The 19,110-nt window shown below is 38.6% G+C and overlaps 1 protein-coding gene across 4 annotated transcripts in view; it reads left to right on the top strand.

Annotated features, from left to right (window-relative positions):
• The window catches only part of LOC147168693 (glutamate receptor 3-like), a 98,443-nt gene that overhangs the window by 47,675 nt on the left and 31,658 nt on the right, over nt 1-19,110 (top strand). For all 4 annotated transcript variants that reach the window (XR_015095945.1, XM_086084611.1, XM_086084610.1 and 1 more), the window contains exons 4-6: nt 3,743-3,930; nt 17,171-17,224; nt 18,743-18,904. Coding sequence is in view for 3 of the 4 variants with exons in the window: in XM_086084611.1 (XP_085940737.1) it covers nt 3,743-3,930; nt 17,171-17,224; nt 18,743-18,904 (404 nt within the window). In the remaining variant the exon portion in view is untranslated. The remainder of the gene's footprint in view (nt 1-3,742; nt 3,931-17,170; nt 17,225-18,742; nt 18,905-19,110) is intronic.

Below are 19,110 nucleotides of genomic sequence, written 5' to 3'. Positions count from 1 at the left end.
TGATTGGAACACATAATTAAACCAATAATAAAAACAATACAGTTTTAAAAAAATGAATAAATACTGGCATTAATGGAGACAAGCTAGCAGTGTTATGACAATGAGATTTACATTTAGTAAAGGTCACAGTCTAAACAGAATAAACTTTACACTCAGAAAAGAGTAAAATATTTTAGACTGGGACCAAATATCGTCTTTGTAGAGTAAAAAATACACAAAAATATGGGTAAAAAATAACCGAACTATGGGTCAAAAATAACCGAACGATGGGTCAAAAATAACCGAACGATGGGTAAAAAATAGACCGATCCTCTAATTGGGTCAATTTGACCCAAACTTTGAGTCAAGAAATTGGTCTTTTAGTGTAAAAAAACAAAACTCATATAATTATTAAATAAAATATAATATAATATATAAATAATAATAAAATATAAATAATATATATATATATATATATATATATATATATATATATATATATATATATATATATATAAATAATATTGGTCATATCTATTACTTGGGTCAAAATATTGGATCATTTTGTATAAAACAACCCAGAAAGTTGGGTCAAATTGACCCATAAAGTGGATCAATCAATTTTTTATCCATAATTGGGTTACTTTTAACTCAGCTGTTTTTAGCGTGTACTCTATGAAATTTACTGCACACCTGCTCAGACCACATTTAAGTAGCTGGCATAGTGTGAACAAGCCTGTTTAAAGTGACATATTTCATGCATAAATATTTGAAGAGCAGGCATCAAACCCTATGAAACATTGTGTTTGATTTATTTTTTTTTTTTTAATCATCCAATTGGGCGACGTAGCTATGGGAGTGCACATGAACGATTGGGAATGGGCTCCAAATTCCCACTTTGCAGCACAGACATGCGAACACTCTTGCGGTTTGGTTGTTTTAAAAGTTGGCCTAAAGCACACAAACTTTAGAGCTGACTTTTAAAGAGACAGGACTAAAAGTAATCAATTTCTTGACAGACTATTTACTTCTAACCAGATCCCATCTGCTAATTTCCATACAAATGTAAAAGCAGGCAAGCATGGAATCTTCCTTGAATCTTCACTGAATCCAATTGTTCACAAGCTCGGGGTTTGTGGCTCGCCACAGGCAGGTAGAGAGGAAAATATCAGCAATTTCAAAATAAAAAAAAGGTTTGTGTGATTCTAATCTCGCTGATAAGAGTCCCGTGCTCACGGAAATTTGCATAATTTGCGGTTTTATTTCACATCCAAGATTTTTTAAAATGTACCCACTGCAGGATTTCTTCTTCTTCTATGATGCTTTCCGTGCATACTTTATGTGTAATTATCAAGTCATACACCGTGATTATTAGGAAGAAAATGGTTCATTGATCTTTTTGCCGAGACCAGCCCTCCAACTCAATGGGTCCCAACCCACCAGAGAGCATTTTAACCCAGTTAAACTGCATGACATCTCTTAATGTGAGGAGCTTTTATTGCTGGGAAGCCTGCCATGCTATCCAGCTGGCTCGGGGTTGGTGAGGTTCTGAGCGTTTGCCTCGGGAAAATGAATAATGCATCCGTGTTATTCAAATCGTCACTTTGCAACTTTGGCTGTAGGTACCACAGATGGGAGGAGGAAGTGCAGCGCATGAGAGGCTGCTGCTGCCGCCGTTGCGCTCGTGGAAAATGGGTGACACTTTAGAAAAGCCTCAGACTATTTCACTTCACTGGCAGATATTTTTTACCAATCAAAATGTTGGCTTTTGTCTTGTCGAACGACAACTCATTGACAGTCAATATAAAAAAAGGCTACCTGTTCAAATATATTTGAATCGAATTGAATTATTTCGAGTGGTACAAAAACGGTTGCTGTGACTGAGAAGGGACTAGAAGCTCACCTGCGTATGCCCCCCACCTTAAATAAAAAAAAATAAAAAAACCACAAACGAGCTGACAACCAGTCGCCCGATAACCTTGAGTCCTGTCAGGCGGATGTCTCCAGAGGGAGCACCCTCGCTCCTCGGGACGGATGACACACTGGAGTTGGTCTTGGCTATAACTCCCCAAAAGGTCATGTGCTGAGGATGTGACTATTTGCTGCAGTGCAGGAGGCACATCAGAAGGGCAGACGCACACTGTGCAACAGTCTCAGAGTGCTTACGAACGCTGCTTCTTAAGAAAAGGTTACTTGGCCATTCAAAAGGACTGCAAAGGAAAGGGGGAGCGCGGGAGAAATGAAGAAAGTTGTTTTTGCTGTGGTCTCCGAGGTTGTTTGGAGGCTGCATGTTTACCGAGATAAGGCCTTGCGGAAAAATAACTCGCAGTGAGGAAAAAAAAATAGTGGCACATTAACTCTGACCACGACTTCCGTTACTTGTTCCCTGAAGTTAACCATTTTAAATTGATCGGCTATCAGATATTTTTTTTTACAAAGCCAATGCTGATATTCATCAAATTCTCAAATTGATTGTATAACATATTAAATAACTTATTGAGTACATACATATATATACATATATATATATATATGTATCCCTCCATAAAAGTCAATTCAATACGGTTTTCGATACGCGGGGTGCAAAACGATTCGAGGACGGTTCGATTAGAAAGTAGAACAATTCGTTTGATTACAATACGATTCCGTATGGTGCTTCTCAGTTCGACAGGGTACGTACGATGCAATGACTTTTCTGTTGCCATTTTACATACATTTGAATTAACTTGTCAGTACTGTAAAAGGTGCCATTTCCTTCTAAGATATTTCTCTCCAGTAAAAGACAATTTGATACTTATATCTCGATATATTTCAAAGTGGAATGATTGGATTCGGTTCGATGCATTAAAAAAAAAAAGATTTGCCGGTTCAAACCGTTTTTTGTTGCACCCCTAATATATATATATGGTGTAGAAAAAAACGCTATATAAGTGCACCCATTTGCTATATATGTATATATATATATATATATATATATATATATATTTATATTTATATATATCAATGCAGTATGTACAGTACATATATTGTTTTTTTGTAGCCTTTTATACAAGCGTGATGATAAATGGTGAAACATTAACCGAATCGTTCTATTGCGTGTGTGACTTAATGAGATATCAGCTCTGCGCTTGAGTTTAATTAATTTCATAATAATTTCATCTTCCGAGCAGTTGGCCCTTTTATATTTCATCTGTCACTACACAAAGGAAATACAGCGAAACGAACTGTGTGATTTGACCTCACCGTAGTGTTTCTGAATAATCTGTTAAATATTTCACTTTTTTTTCCCGCACAAGATTTGTCTTCAATATATATTTTTTTATTGTTTCAATATAAACTGGAACAATCCTCCAAGGAGACACTAAGCAGGATGTGTCAACGTTAGCATGTCGCTGAGCTAAATGCCATAATTCAATTGATTGCGAAACGCAATAACATCACCCGCTGATCTTTTAATAATATGGAGATATAATTCCGCTCTTTTCACTTCATTATATTGCCTTTTCAATATGCAAATGTGAATCGGCACACACACACACACACACACAGCGCCGCACAAAGCCAAGCCTCCATACAATATGCTAGTGGGACTTCAGAATGCTATTTTAGATTGTAATGAGATGGCCTTTGACCTTTGGATTCAAGCGGAAACCCCAGTAGAATAAATTAGCAGCCACTCCATCCTGGCAAAGTCTTTACGGTGTGCCAGCCTTTCCACCGTCTAATATTCAGGGTCACGCCTTGTCTCTCCCTCCCTTTCCAGGCTTCTCCATATTGCAGGCCATCATGGAGGCGGCGGTGGCCAACAACTGGCAGGTGACCGCTCGCTCCGTCAGCAGCACCACGGACGCGGCCGAGTTCAGACGCATCATCGAGGAGATGGACAGGAGGCAGGAAAAGCGCTTTGTGATTGACTGCGAGGTGGGCAGGATCAACACCATATTAGAGCAGGTGAGCTATCTTCAAAATGAAACCGTGTTTTATAACAAATGTTTTAATCACGAGATGTGGTGAAAAGGCGAGGCAAGGAAAAAAAAAACGGCCCGGTTGCATCATGGGAAACATCAGTGTTTCCGCCCCGGGCATTTTGTTTGTTTGCTTTAGTTGAGCACGGTGCAGAGGGACACTTTGTTTCTTTCAATAACATTCCTCTTAGCTTCATTGCTTAACGTGGAATCTTGCTTTGGCCCTCCCACTGACTTGATTATATTGCGCCATTGTCATCATTTTCAGCAGCAGCAGGGAAGCGATGCTGCCCAAAAAAAAACAAAAAAAAAAACACAACAACAACAAAACAGCACACTCATGTGGATACAAGTCTTGGGAAACTGCTCTTAATAAATTCAGTGATTTACCAGGAATTGGACTCAACCCGCATTTTAGTAACATAACATAAAAAAAGATTCATTCAGTTCATTTGATTAATTGATCGTGCTATTCGTGTTGTGTTTGGATGTGGATACAGAGACCACACTAATCCAATATTTATACAACTAAAAACTTAAAACAATTATGAATTGATGGAGTTCAACCACCTTAAAACAATGTATAAAACCCATCATGAAATCTTACCAATTAACATGCAAATTAAAAAAAAAAAAAAAAAAAAGGGAAAGTGAGTACAAATTAGAGAGATTTTTTTCCAAACCTAAATACAGAACAAAACAAAAAGAACAATGCATTTGAACTCAAGGTGTCAGTTTGTGGAACAATCTGGATTATAAAACTAAATTATTTCAGTCTATTTGTATTGGTTTTTTTTAAATGTATAAAAGCTAAATTACTGTAAAAAATATATATAGCACAAGGTCATGCTGTTGAATCATTTTGTTTAATTGTTACATTGAAAGCATCTTGATTGCTTACGTCATTTATTTTGTGTTGATTATTATTATTATTATTTATTTTTTAATTTTCTTCTTTTTCTTTTTCTTTATTTTTATTTTTGTTTTTATTTTTGTGTTGATCATGGGCAGATACCATATGTTTCACTTCTTTCTGTCCCCTTTCATGAAAATAAAATAAGAAATACATTTTTTAAATTGAATTTGAATTGATAATTAATTGTGGACTCATCAAGCCGTCAGTTATTTTTATACTGCTTAACTCATTCACTCCTAGACATTTTCACTGAAGTAACCCCCTTCGCTCCCGGCTGTTACTGGATTTTGCAAGGCCCACAGAATATTGTGTTCTATTGCTATAAAAGCATGGAACCTACCAAAAGAAAGATTAGTCTCTTCTTTCACCAGGAACAAAAACTATATTTGTATCCGTTTCCGTTTTGCAGAAATTAGCATTATAATATAGCTAAGTTTCATCATTGTGAACGAACTTGTTGAAAATGCTGGCAAAAAGAGCTTGTTGCAACGTGGCCCTGGCTGATCTCTTATATTCTGCTGCCACCTGCTGGCCGTTTTTTGTAATAACTACCATTGCTTTAAACCACCTCTTCAGGTAAGAAGTTGCATCAAAGCCTTCTGTATGCTCTAGCATAAAAACATCAAAACGTATAAATGTTTTTGGGAGTGAATGTTAATTAAGTTAATTGCTTAATCTATATTTGACAGTTAGCGCAAAAGCAGACAACACCATGACCAAGTATATATTCCACACCAGCTGCATTCGTCAGCTATGTATACAACTACACCAATAGTGTGCATTCATTACAAGTAAGGGTGCTCCGATCACAATTTTCTGGCCGATCAGTCTGACCTGCCGATCGCGATTTTTTGTCCATCCCTATATGCCTACATGAAGCAGGCCTCTTAAGTAAAAATGAAAAGCCTATTAGTTATCTCACAGCAGGAGAGGACAGTGGCTCCGTTTTTCAGACCTCTGAGGAGGGAAATGAGATTGACGGACAATATTGGTTTTATTTGAAGGGATCGGCCGATCACCAATCCCAAAATGAATTAAATCACGGGCCGAGCGATTTGCCAGTGCAGTGATGTTTTGGCTGTGACACACAACCCTCTTTTGGAATGCAATTTAGGGTTAGGGTTGATTTTCTCCTTTTCTTACTTTAAAATCGACTAGTTAAAAATGCGGTCATTATGGTTTATCATTTATGTGTTTTTTGCTGAACAAGTACGATTCGACCAATGGCTAACAGCTGAATGGGTCACACCAGTAAGCCTGCATTGTGGGATTTGAAGCTGCACCAGAGATTAAGGTTATTTTGGAGAGACCACCAATGACGTTGCTTGCTTAATCCTTTTCTTTGTGAGAGAAAAAAAAAACACTTAAAAGAGGAAACCCAAAATCACTTTTTCCATTTTGTCCACTCGTTCCCACAGTGGTAGAAGTTCAATCTTGCATCACTTTACCGCGCACCCGAGTGCTTGCTGCCGTTGCCTCTGCTTAGAAGGCAATTATCTAACAAATTAGATTGTGCTTGTTAACATTCATTTGAATATTGGTGTCTCGGTGCTTCACCAAAAATCCCCTCAATGACTTTTAACTTAATTTGTTATGCATGAGTCTCCTTTCAAGCCAGATTCATACTTTCAAACATTAATTTGGTTTTTTTTTTATTTTTTTTTTAACTAGACTGAAGGTGCATTCATGTGTGCCTGTGTAATTGTTCCAATAATAAGGATGCTGGGCCAAAATGATGATTTTGTTCTCAATTAGGATGTGTTTTTTTTTAATACCCTCTTTTAGACATATTTTCCACTTCAACAGCTATTTACAACATACTGGCTAAACTTTGTTTTTCAGCACAGGGGGAGATAAAGCTCTAATAACCTTCATAACAGCAGTGAGCCTAATTTGGCCCATTTTTATCAGTGATAACCGCAGCATGATTTTTTTTTTTTCTGTCCTGGCCTAATTGAAATAATCCACTAGTGCAGATGAGTCAGAGGAATTGAGGGAAGCTGCTGGACTTCTCTCTGCTGCAGACCCCCTATTGAGACACATAAGTGTGCACATTAAAGCAGGGACTGGCCGTCTGCTATGTGGTGAAATTGCTCCCAATGTGACACTCTTATACCTTGACGTAAACGTTCTGCTTCTACCTGCTGTTGTAGTTGTACCAACTAACGATTGTCCTGACTGAAGGACAAAATGACGAGTTTCAATCGCCAAAGTCACAGACGGATTTCTCCGACAAACTCTTTGTGAAATTTACTTCATTGAGAACTGTACAGGCAATGCGTCAAGTAACTTTTTGACACTCCGAACATATTCATGTCAAAACAAGTTAATGGCTGGGATTGTTAAAATGCTTGGAAACATTAACTTTAATAGCGTTGAACACTACAAAACATTAGATCACATTGATACTCTGTCTTTGATGAGTGACAATAGCCAGTTGGGGGATAGCTAGCTAGCGATGCCATTACAACAGCTGTATTTACAATTTGGCATTTAATAACATATTTATGTTTATTTTTGATGATTAAAGATCCACCAGAGTGATAGACCGACAGGCAGTCAGACAAACAAATATTGTAGCTATTTAGCTAGCTAGATACTGAAGCTTGCTAGCTAGATAGCTAGCCAGATAGATACTGAAGCTTTAGTATGTAGCTAGCTATCTAGCTTCAGTATCTATCTATCTATCTATCTAGCTATCTATCTAGCTATCTATCTAGCTATCTAGCTAGCAAGCTTCAGTATCTAGCTAGCTAAATAGCTACAATATATGTTTGTCTGACTGCCTGTCGGTCTATCACTCTGGTGGATCTTTAATCATCAAAAATAAACATGAATATGTTATTAAATAGATAGATAGATAGATAGATAGATAGATAGATAGATAGATAGATAGATAGATAGATAGATAGATAGATAGATAGATAGATAGATAGATAGATAGATAGATAGATAGATAGATAGATAGATAGATAGATAGATAGATAGATAGATAGATAGATCAAATATGTTTATCATTATAGTTGTTTGTCAGTTTCTACTATATCTCAACATCACTATAAACCACAATTATAGAAACATGTTAAATTAACACTACTATGAGATGATAAATACACTGGAGCAGTGTTAAATCATAATTTTTGATCAAGCTTGATCATCTATCTTAGTAAGTGTTGACACTATTGAGCTGCATGGGAACGAAACCAAAAAACATATTTGCATAATGTTCCATCAGACACAATTTTGTTTCTGAAAAAAAAGTTTCAAGGCATGAATTTTGGGATGCTGAGGAGCAGGCTATCGGGGCCATTACCATTTTATTGTAACAACCACTTTGTATTTATCACCAGCAGGACTTTTCCCATCAATACACTGCAGTGCAGAGAAATTAATGCAACGACCATCCTTTCCCTGAGTCGCAACACATTTTTTTTATTGCACACATGCTTGAGCATCTGCTGTCTTGCTACACTGATCAAAATGATAATTCCTCAAAATGAATCGGTCTTTTTGTGAGTACAGTGTCCGGCCATATATAAAATCATGACTAATCTGATGCATTTATGAGATTGCACAAATATAGCCTCCTATCTGTTATGCGCCTTCCTGGCCCACTTCCCTCCCGGGATTTCTTCGCCGGAGTTTGCTCAGCGGCAACAGCCTGCTCAGCGCCAGTGTAAAGAGAAGCAGGAGAGGGGGGAGAGACAAATAAATAAATAAATGTAAATGAAGCGTCTGGGACAGGCCCAGGGCGCACAAGCTGTTCAAAGACTGGAAGGGAACGAGCTGGCTCTGCCAAAGCTGCATTTTCATACAGAAAGTGAGAAGGATTCATAAAAAAAGAACAAAATTTGAGCGGCGCATCTGGGGATTTGTTCCAACATCCCTTCTCCTGCCTGCAGAGGCATAAAGTGTGGTCATAATGCTTTCCCACTGAGACAGCTTAGCTGTCGCTCACTACATGGAAAACACACTATCTGAAAAATTTAGGCTTCGTTTTAATTCACGAAAGTGAAAATAAAAACAAATAATCGTGATTTCAATTACTGCCAAAATAATCGTGATTCTTATTTTCCATAATCGAGCAGCCCTGACTTAAAAGTATTTTCTCGCGCTTCAGATAAGAAGCGAGTTCTCCTGGGATGACCAAGCTGATTGTATTTTTAAAGTCACTTTATTAGGGAATTTTCGGAGAAGCAGACTGCAGCCTGGCTTGTTTCGCTGGTGATGGTTTTGCACACGAAACATCCAGACGGTTCGTATACCATTTTAAAATGAGGGTTTTGGTCACCATGAAAGATTTGGAATAGCACTAAAAGCAGAGTGGCAATTCGATGTAAAAGTATTTGTCTAACATTACAATTAAAACTTTGGCGATTCCACATGAAAAACGTTCTCGTCGTTTAAATAGCATGACTCCTTCTTGTGACTGACTCCAAAAATTGCAACGCTGAATAGGTGATATGTCACCATATTTTTTTATGGCATTTCAAAGATGTTTATATGAGGAAAAGGTCTCTGCGCCACCTCTCATTTTTTTGCTCTGAATCAGGTTTACACCTGCCTTTTTTGACACGCTATTTTAAAGATTTTTGTCAAAGCAGACTTTTTGATGTCGCTCTTGTATTGATTTCCCAATTACAAACAAATCAATAAAAGGTTTCAAAGTTGGTGGCGTTTGTATAACAGCAGAAATGTCATATTGATAAATTGATAAATGATGATTGATCAATCATGTTTTCAAACGAGTACGGCCAAATAGAGTGCACTTCTAAGCAGCAGAGTTGCTGTCGATTCCGTCTCAATGCAGTTTGCAGCCAAAATACAAAAACTGTGGGACATTGAGTTACATCTATGCAAATAGAGCAAGTTAAAACAAGAGTTCCAAACATTAAGAAAGAGATTACTCCAACCTTTATTATTATAATATATTTTTTAATGGCAATCACTTAATAAAGACATTAAGTCCAATACCCACCCAAAGGGCAAAGTCTTTATGAGCGTAGCTGTGGTATTGGCATCCATGCAGAATGCCTGAAAGAAATATAGTTCAATTTTCTGCCCAAAAATCTGATTACTTCAATAATAAATTCTTGCCACCAATCTTGACTGTTGCGGGCTTTTTGCTAACTGTTATTATGTACGGAATTAAATTGCATTCTTGTGTTATCGTCAAAGAGAAAAGGACCCGCTGACTCCAACGGCTGAGAATGTTTTGCTGACAATTTATACGCGTGTCAAGGACGCAGTGTTGTGACACTAAAGTCTACGAAGCAGAGCATGTTTTTGCTTATGACATAAAGCAAAATCACAGCAATCGTTTTCACCGAGAGGGGAGAAGGACACCTTGCTGTTTCAAAAAGCCTCACATAAAAACTTGCGCTCATGAGGGTGTCTCATTATTTTCATTGCCTTGAGGCATCAAGTCTCAAATTGATCTCATATCTCAGCAATGACAATCTGCTGAATATGAATCAGGTGTTTGGAAATGTTCAGCAGTTGGAGCGTTGCCAGCATATGACAGCTATATTGTATGGCTTCATTGTGTATTAAATCATGGGCACAGCGATGTATGTCCTAATGCCATGCTTAGGGAGTAACATATTTACATAATTAGGACATAAAAAGGTAAGGTATTGTGCTACAGTAACAGAAAAAAATAGGTCGATTTTGTAAAAAAATTACTCATTCACTCGCAGCCATTTTACTGAAGCCACTCCCTTCGCTCCTGGCTGTTTTACTGGATTTTGCAAGGCCCACAGAATATTGTTTTTCTATTGCTATAAAAACATGGAACGTACCAAAAGAGAGTTTAGAGTCTCTTCTTTCATCAGCACAAAAAAAGTATTGTTCTATCTGTTTCCGTTTGGCAGCAATTAGAATTAGAAGAGAGCTAAGTTTCATCATTATTCACAAATCTGTTTAAAACAGTGGGGAAAGTTCTCTTATACTCTGCTGCCACCTGCTGGCCGTTTTTGTAATAACTACCATTGCTTCGAGCATTCTCTTCAGTTCGGAGGCTGCATCAAAGCCTTCTGTATGCTCTAGCGCAGGGGTGCCCAAGTTCGGTCCTCGAGAGCCCCTATTTTCCATGTTTCTCTCCAACAAACACACCTGATTCATGATCAGGATCGTTATTTATATAGCTTCTACAAAGCTTGCTGATGAGCTGGTCATTAGATTCAGCTGCGTTGAAGGAGAGCGACATGGAAAACAGGCTGGATTGGGGTTCTCGAGGATCGGATTTGGGCACCACTACGCTAGCGTAAACCCCCCCATAAAAACATAAAAATACGTCTTTGGGAGCATGGTAATATTTAAAATAGAATGTATTTATACGTTTCGGGGAGCAAATGAGTTCAAGGTTGTTGACTATAACTCTTTCATGAACAAAATTAACATTAGCTAGCAGCCAGCTAGCTGGCTAGCCTGCTTGCTTGCCGCGCCACTGGCTGCTTTTTCGCAAAGTGTTACACTTCCTTGAACACAATCACAAACTGCTTTAGTAATCAAACACTATATTTCACATTTAAGCTGCTAAACATCGAGAATAAACAAGATTGTTTTGCAGTTGATAACGTGTAACATTATATTATAACCACAGGAGTCGGGGCAGTATGTGTTTGTGTTTTATTTTCGGTTTTTTTGCGGGAGAAATTGGCAGACAAATTGTAATGTATGTTGTCTTTATTAGCATATTTAGTATTGGACTAATCAAAAAGTAATTAAAAATAATCAAGTGGGTATTTTATTACGCACTACATTTGCCAATAGGTAATTAATTACTAACCGTATCGGAACATAGTAACCAGCCCAACCCTGTCTAATGCACAGAGGAGCAGATCATCTTCCTGCCAATGGCTGTTAGCCAAAGCGTGCTCATACTTCCACTAGGGGACACTGAACAAGTGAACCGAAGCTCTCAAATCTCCAATTCATTGTGAGTGAAGTGGAACGCGGCGAGATCTCTGCAGCAAAGAGGAGACAATTGGCCCTATGGATAAAGATGAAGTGGAACCTCGAAGATTCGAAATTCTGTCAAGTTCCACATCGGAGACACAAAATGGAAACTGTTGAACTGTAACAATTACTGTGAAATACCTCTCTCACAATATTAATCAAAAGCAATCATTTGATATTTTGATAGAGTTTTTGTATTGGATCTCTTGGATACATTTTCCATGGCGTATCAAATATTAAGACCAAATATAATGAGTCTAAATGCAGACATCGAACGTAATCATGGTTCCTCTTACATGGAAGGTTTACAAATGAGTGCTAAAATGATAAGAGAATCACCAAATGAAAGCAATCATGCTTTATAATTGACCAAATTATGTTTCATCGTCCCAGAGATAATTGTTTCAGCATATGAGGCTTCTCTCGTATCATGTTTTATATCACGACAATTACCACATAATATCGTGGATGTACATTGTGCTCTAATCTGTAATACGAATGCAGATACATCCCAATAGATTTGAATATCATAGAAAAGGTTAATTTACTCATGTAGTTTAATTCAAAACGTGAAACGTACAGATTCGTTAAACACACAAAAGGCACATTTTTTTAATTACTGCCATTCTTAGGTTAGTTTTTTTTCTTTTTCTTTTCATACAGCACAATATTGTATTTGTTTGAGGTGGTGTATTTAAACAAATTATTCACTGTAATTATTTCTTGATTTATTTATTTCATGAGTTTCACTTTTTGAATTGCAACACTAAAATGAACTCGACAGAAGCGCAATTTTTGCAGAAATTGCGTGGGAATGCTAAAAAAGCTGAATGCTAAGATGCGCTTAAATCATTTCAGTGAAATTATAATACATTTCCTGATATGATAGTCAGTTGGTATACATGTATATGGCTTAGCATAACGGCCATGGGATTTGAACGTGCAACCTCCTGGCTACTGGGCAATTCACCTTACCAACTGCGCCACCAAGCAGTATCAGACACCTGGCAATGACGATCAGTTGTACGTATGGAAGTGGGCGTGGAAAATCAAATTTATTGTGATGCATGCAACTATGTGTTAACGTAATTAATTACAAATACAATGGGCACTTCATTTGGTGCATGTTATTTTCAGGCCTCGTGATACTTTAACATGTCAAAAGGCCCCTCGTCCATATGCCCGCAAGGAATGTGAGCTGTGTACAAACAGCGTGGAGGCCATCATTATCAGAGCGGCGTCTTGTCTTGCAGCACAGCCGGCATTGGAAAGGTCAAAGCTAGAGGAGAACGTGAAGCTGTAGCTCTACATCGAGAGCTCTCCGTGTGTCTGGCAGACTACACGGAGGGTGAAGTCAAGGTCGTCATAGTTGTTGTCGGTCGTCATTGGGCTTTTTAAGGAAAAACTCCCGGCTCGGACGGATCGATTTTCATGCGGCTATGAAAAAGAGGAATTGTATTATAGAGGGGACAGACACACTAAACACTTTTCCTTCTCCCATGTCACCATGAAAAGGAATAATGGGGTTAGCAGGTTTCTGTTTTGGATGTGTTTGAGATTAAAAGCAGCAGGAATCAATTCAGGGAGAATGGCGATGGCGTAAACTGGATTAATATTAAATTAGCTTTGTCCTTTGGAGAGAAAAAAAAAAACTCACCAATTTTAAAGGAAAGAGGAGCAAAATTGCATTTGGTTTGCTAAGGCGGAGATGACAATTGCTGGTGCTCTCAGGGAATGAAGGTTGATCTTTCTCTCTTGACATTAACACAAAGTCAATACTCAAATGAAAGCACTAAGAAGAGAATCATTTTCTCATTGACTCCATTAACAGATCGTCATTGTTCCCTTGCAGTTTTTATTTTTTTTTACAGACAAGGTAATGTGACGAGAAGCTGGCTGTGCTCCATGCCAAGGTTGTCGTGTGCCACTGTTGCCAGTCTGACAGCGAGCTGGGGGGAGGGGGGCGGGGGGGGGGGGGGGGGGCGTGGCATTTGGCTGGCCCGCTCCAGGGCAGGTGTGACGAGGCTTATGGCCAAAGTCAAGGTTAGGACGATAAAATGCAGGATTCCAGAGAAAAACAGCAACATTTACAGTGCGAAGGGGATGCGTCATTGTAAAAGAGCCATTAGATGCACACTGATGGATTCTGATAGCCGCCTCGCTCTGACATCCTGCAGCGCTCCGGGTTTAAAGCCATAACGATGGGGAAGTTGTCACAGAACACTGACCCTCCCAAACGACTTGACAGTGAACAATGCGCTCGCCCCAATTGCACTGCTCTCCGGGAAAAACAAACGTTAAGTCCTGGGTGGACAGGGTTGTAAGGGGAGAAGCGGTTTGTTAAGTTTATACAAGTACCCCATTAAAACTGTGGCGACTTTTAAATTGTTTGCTGTATTCCAGAGTTTAGAGCATTGTGAAGGAGAAATAATGTCATGGATAATAGGGGTGTGCCCAAAAAAAAAATCGATTCTCATAAGAATCGCGATTCTCATTTAGTACGATTCAGAATCGATTTTAAATGTCCCAAAATTGATTTGATTTAAATCATTTTATACTGTCTTGCCTTTGTTTGTGTATGCCTTTATTGGGAGCTCTGTTCCTGTTGTACCCAATTTGGCCACTGAGGGTCAGTGTGGTTCCACGCGGTCTGATACACTGTTAAGTTGTAGCCACATTAGAGAGTAGAAGGAAAAAGTCACAGTCAAATTATTTCCAATAAACGTTCTTTTGAGTGATAAAAGTGCCGCGAGTAGCGTGCTAATTAGCATTAGCGAGTCCGACTGGAGTAGATCATTATGATTCCTTGCACATCTATAAATTGAAGCAAAAATCATTGTCAATCAAATCATTTTGAATAAAAAACCGTTCTTAATCGAAAATCGATTTAGAATCAAATCGCAGACCCAAAAATCGGAATCAAATCGAATCGTGAGACATTCTAAGATTCCCACCTCTAATGGATAAGGTGGTGTCGTGATACAAAAGATTTACTCATTTGGCACATCATCATGAGCATCAGCACATTCACTCACGAGCTGCAACAACATGCAGGCTGGCTAATGGTTAGCTAGCGCTATCCTAAGCCAACAAGGCCAGCTCTATCCTCATTCGCTGACTCCGACGTCACTCAACAGGCCAGGTCCTGCCTTTCATTAAGGCCTAAAGCACCTGCTAAAACATGCCTCTAAAATCTATGGGTGAACCTGAAGTTTTCCTGGATATTCAACAATATTGTCAATGCCAAGTAAATAATTGATATCTCAGCCCCCTGAAGCAGATAAAAACATATTTCCCAAAACATTTTAGAGCCTACACCTGTGGCGTTAAAAAAAATCAACAAACAACTGTGTCACATCTGCAGGTATTTGTAGACAACCCCATTGTCTACAAACATATTTCTTAACAATATGCCACTGTCGACTGGTTACACTGATTCGAAGTCCTCTCGCGCCGTCGTCAAGCGCGTCATTTATTTCATAAATCCCACGAATCTGCGTCAGCGATGAATGCTCGAATTTAAATTTCAAGACACATTCTGTATATTCTGATGCATTTCATCGTACAAAATGACATATTCGCTCTCCCGGCTTTAAAGGTAGAAGAGCACTAGAGCGCTCTCGGCCTTAATGAGGTAAAAGGGACAATCAATCAAAGTCACAGATACTACAGTGGACCTCATATGCATATTTTGTGATGGTATTCTGTATAAAGCTACTTGGCGGATTTTTGTCTCTCGCTGGAGCTTCTGGAATGTAACCTCTGTGATAAATGACAATTTTTCTTTCTTCTGGGTCAGGAAGAATGATTTTGTTGATACTCAATCAGCAAAAAATTATAAAATTGTACTTAAAAAGAAAAAGGAATTTGGCATTTTATTCATGTGTTTTTTAGGCTACTTGACGCAAGACTTTATGAATAGATAGACAAATTACAAATTCATACTTCCTTCCAATGTAAATTTGCCCAACGTTTTATGGAAATTGATTATGTAGTTTTTCAGCTCGTTCCCAACAACAAAACAATACATCTTGAGTCTGGTTTTCCTTAGAAAGGAATCATACTTTATTATGTCAGTCAGCCCTTCCATAAATTCACAGTTGGATGGGTTTTACACATGCAAAATGCAACTTAAAGCATACAAACCAAAACACGTAAAAATACGTTTTTAATACTTTGTCCTGCCCTCCCAAAAACATATTTATACATTTCTTGTGTTTTTTTTATGCTAGAGCATACAGAAGGCCTTGATAGAGCTTCTGACAAGAAGAGGTCGCTTAAAGCAATGGTAGTTATTAGAAAAAATGCCAGGGTCATGTTGCAACAAGCTCTTTTTCCCAGTGTTTTTACCAGGTTTGTGAATAATAATGATGAAACTTAGCTTTATTCTGACTTTAATTGCTGAAAAATGGAAACTTTTTTTTCCTGATGAAAGAAGATACTCAAATATTTTTTGGGGTAGGTTCCATGTTTTTATAGCAATAGAACACAATATTCTGTGGACCTTGCAAAATCAATCAAAATCCAGTAAAACAGCGGGGGGAGCGAAGTCGGTTGCTTCAGTGAAAATGGCTGGGAGTGCATGAGTTAATGTTTATTTTCTGTAAGTTTAATGGTCAAGGCTACTATTGCCTTTGTCCATATCTTGTTTAATTGTTCAAACATTGTCATGACAAAGCAAGAAGAAAGCAAACATGCTAATGTTGCTTTAAAAGGCAACATACAATCAATACACAGATTTTCGACTGTACATACGGTAGAAGTCATGCACAATTTCTTCCGATATGGCTGTTGTCCAACATGTTATGCATATATATATATGTTATGCAATAGCATCAGGACCACATGAAGTGTCAGTGTCAGACTGATCAACAAAATAATCAACAGTGGGAGGAAAATGTAGCATAAAAGCAACATGATTGGTAGCAGAGTCACGGAAAGGCGTAGAACAGCACTTACTATTTTCAGACAGGCTGCGTGGGCTGAAACGCGCTTTTATGCTGCAAAGGTGTGATATGTTCAAACAGAGCGGCATCCACAGTGCATCTCACTGTCTCACTGTAAATTGCTTTAAATATGTCATTTTCTCCCCTTCTCGTTCTCCTTTCTGTCCAACAGCGTCTCCTGCACAGCGGCTTCAAAATGAGCGGAAACAGTCAAGGGTGTTCTGCGTGCTTCTCTCATTATCAGCGTCACCTCAATTAATTTCTGCTCCTGGTCTTTTGTTTCTTCTCCAGGCCACATTCCACTTCAGCGCAAGACCGTGTGCTTATAGGAATCTGCCACATTTACGTTTTATTTGTGTCATATGCAACGCCTAATTTTTTGTGCTCGTGTTGTTCTCCAAAAGGTTGTGGCCCTGGGGAAGAATAGTCGTGGCTACCACTACATTCTGTCCAATCTTGTAAGTAGTCATTGAGACGCTGCAGACATCGAGGTTCCTTAATGGCACACACCCAAAAAACGTTTGCATTCAATGGTTCACATTTGACCCGCTATTTTATCAGCGCCGATACGGCCGTAAGACAATATTGCACAAGTGCTAATAAATGTGAATGCGCAATATAAATAGCCCAACAGGCAATAGAAAATAGCAGTAAACATTTTCAATCGCCTGTGGAGGACAGCCTTTTACCTGCAGCCCACTCACTCTGCTATGAGACATGTTCACTTTGCACAAGTTTGAGTGATCCCACTCACATTTTTCCAGACTGAGAATGTGGTTGTGCAGCACTCGCATACACTGAAAACCGCAACTTCACCTTAAAAAAAAAGTATAAATCCAGGTCATGGCTGCAGTGGGATTAAAAGAATAATTGGATCAGAATTATTGAAGTGACACGACTAGACCTCTTGAAAATGTGGATAAAACTGGATATGAACTGAATATCTGCCAAAGTGACTGCAGCGCAAAACTTGGGGTTCACTCTAAAAGCATGCTTTTACCATTGAAAATTTGGGAGATCTTAGAAGATGTTAGAATTAATGGAATTGGAAGAGTTAGTAGAAGACACATTACTGAGTTACAGGAAATAAATATATCACTCTGATGACTTGGGGGCAAACAACAACCACATAAGGGCCATGTTTTGTTTGATTGCCAATTGCCAATTGTGTGGGCATTTGGTGTATCTGCCCAGCCCGTGCATTAGAAACTTTGGACAGTGCACCTAAAAAAAAACTCACATTGTCACATTGCAGTGAAATCAAATGACCCGGACACAAGGAAATGCATTGCTGAAAGGAGTTTTATCATAGGTCATATGGCATGACTCCTTCTTGTGATTGGTTACTTATAATAATATTGCAGAACACACAATATAAGCAATCATTTTTGTTTCTGGCATTTCAAAACAGTTTACACAAGCGGAAAAGTTCTCTCAAGCTCCTTTCATTTTGTCTGCAGTACATCGGCACTGCTCTGCATGCCGTTTAAATACAACAGCGAGCACAATTTGTCTCGGCTTTGACAATTCGAATTGCACATGCTAAATGAAACGCTAAAAATATACCACTTCCGCAACACACACCCAGTTAGTTGGGATCCAATGACATCCAAACGTTATTGTACATTAAGAATAGATATACAATTTGTGATTAATCGTGAGTTAACTATTGAAGTAATGCGATTAATTACGATTACGACACACATACAACAGTCAGTTCTAGAACCTCAATTGAAACACTTCCGTGTCTACGGGAATGCTATTTATTTGGCTACAAGTTGCACCACAAAGTTTAAAGCAAGCAAACACGTTATTTCACTTTGCCTTACAGCATGAGCTTCTTCGTACAGTGCACCTTGCGCACTGCCATAATAACGCTAATATTTTTGTAGTCTTTCGCCTCAAGCCTTATTAAAAAAAGAAACGCAAGTTACACAAGTTTTTGCCAACCCGGCTTCCCCTCTTTCTCGTCTCAGGGATTTTCTAATGTGAGCTTGGACAAAGTCTTTGCCGGAGGAGCCAACATTTCAGGGTTTCAGATAGTCAACCCTCAGAACCCCATTGTGCAGCAGTTTATGCAGCGCTGGGAGCGGCTAGATGAAAGAGAATTCCCAGAAGCCCGGAATGCTCCTCTGAAGGTACTTTGATTGGAAGGCCTTACACTATGCATGCAAAGTAAGATGATCGCTCCCTCTGAAGTTATCTCTGTCCTGCTTTTTTCCTTTCCGCTCATCCGCTGTTTGCCTTTGTCATTATGTCTTCCTCCCGCTCTTTACTTCCTCTACTTTGCACCCCCCCCCCTCCCAACAATCAATATATCGATAAGCACTGTGAGGCAAGGTTA

The sequence above is a fragment of the Leptonotus elevatus genome, chromosome 9 (genome assembly GCF_054856555.1).
Source record: "Leptonotus elevatus isolate MCC_2025b chromosome 9, RoL_Lele_1.0, whole genome shotgun sequence".
NCBI lineage: Eukaryota > Metazoa > Chordata > Actinopteri > Syngnathiformes > Syngnathidae > Leptonotus > Leptonotus elevatus.
Note: the sequence above shows the minus strand (reverse complement) of the source record. Positions and strands in the feature narration are given on the sequence as shown.